We start from the raw sequence: 1,057 nt of genomic DNA on the forward strand, positions 1-1,057 counted from the left end.
AGACGCGCTGTCTCCTCTGATCGGAGCGGGCAGCAATGGACCTGCACGGTCTAAGAAAACAGGGAAAAGGATCCCAGAAGAGCTGCCGAGGCTTCTTCTGGAAGCTGGAGCGGGGTTTTCTGGAGCAGAGCTATTCCCCACACGCCCAGCCACGCTGGTGGGAAGAGGTGGCGGTGGAAAAGCGTCTCCAGCAGGGAGAGTAGGGTGCCAACAGCTGGTGGAAGAATTGAGGGATGCTTGGGAGCATGTCCTGGAGGGGGATTTGTGTGCCTGGGTGATGCGAGGTGGGGGTGACCCCCATCAGCCTCCAAGTGTGGGTCACGGTGGGGGGCAGGGGTGGGATGTTCCTGGGATGAGATGGAATGGGGTGGAGTGGGATGGGGAGCAGGATGTCTGGGTGTCCTGGGGAGCTTGGGGTGACAGGGCACAAGGAGTGCCACCACCTGCATCCATCTGGAATGGCCCTGGGGACAGAGATGGAGATGGGATGGGAAAGGGACAGAGCTAAGGATAGGGACAGGGATGAGGGTGATGATGGGGATGAGGAAAGGGATAGGGATGGGGACAGAAATGATGGGTTGAAGCTGGAAATCGGGACAGCGATGGGGATTTATGAGGGGGATGGGGACAAGAATGATGATGGGGACAAGAATGGAGATGGTGACAAGAACCGGGATGGGGACAGGGGAGGGGACAGGAATGGGGATGGAGACAGGGGAGGGGACGAGGAATGGGGATGGAGATCATGACAGGGATGGTGATGGAGATGGGGACAGGCAAAATGGTGGGGATGGAGAAGGTGATGGAGGTGATGAGGATGAGGTCAGGGATGGGGACAGGGCTAGTGGCAGCAGTGGTGACAGTGACAGGAACAGTGACAGTGATGTCAGTGGGACAGGGATGAGATGATGGCAAAGAGGAAGGTCAGTGCCAGCAGGCCCCCTAGAACGACCCCAGGGTGAGCAAACCCTCCCTGGGTGCCCCGGCGGGGCTGGGCTGTGTGGGTGGGCCGGGGGTGCTGGTGCCTGTCTGGGGGGGCCACACTGTGTTTTGGGGG

At 59.8% G+C, this 1,057-nt stretch overlaps 1 protein-coding gene across 1 annotated transcript in view; it reads left to right on the forward strand.

Moving 5' to 3' along the window:
* The first annotated feature begins 730 nt into the window (after window positions 1-730).
* Window positions 731-1,057, forward strand: part of LOC103762744 (neurogranin) — a 4,186-nt gene continuing 3,859 nt past the window's right edge. Inside the window, exon 1 of the mRNA XM_008929425.2 lies at window positions 731-808. Within this exon, the coding sequence (XP_008927673.2) occupies window positions 731-808 (78 nt within the window). The remainder of the gene's footprint in view (window positions 809-1,057) is intronic.

The sequence above is a fragment of the Manacus vitellinus genome, unplaced genomic scaffold (genome assembly GCF_001715985.3).
Source record: "Manacus vitellinus isolate BGI_N305 unplaced genomic scaffold, ASM171598v3 scaffold_41_pilon, whole genome shotgun sequence".
NCBI lineage: Eukaryota > Metazoa > Chordata > Aves > Passeriformes > Pipridae > Manacus > Manacus vitellinus.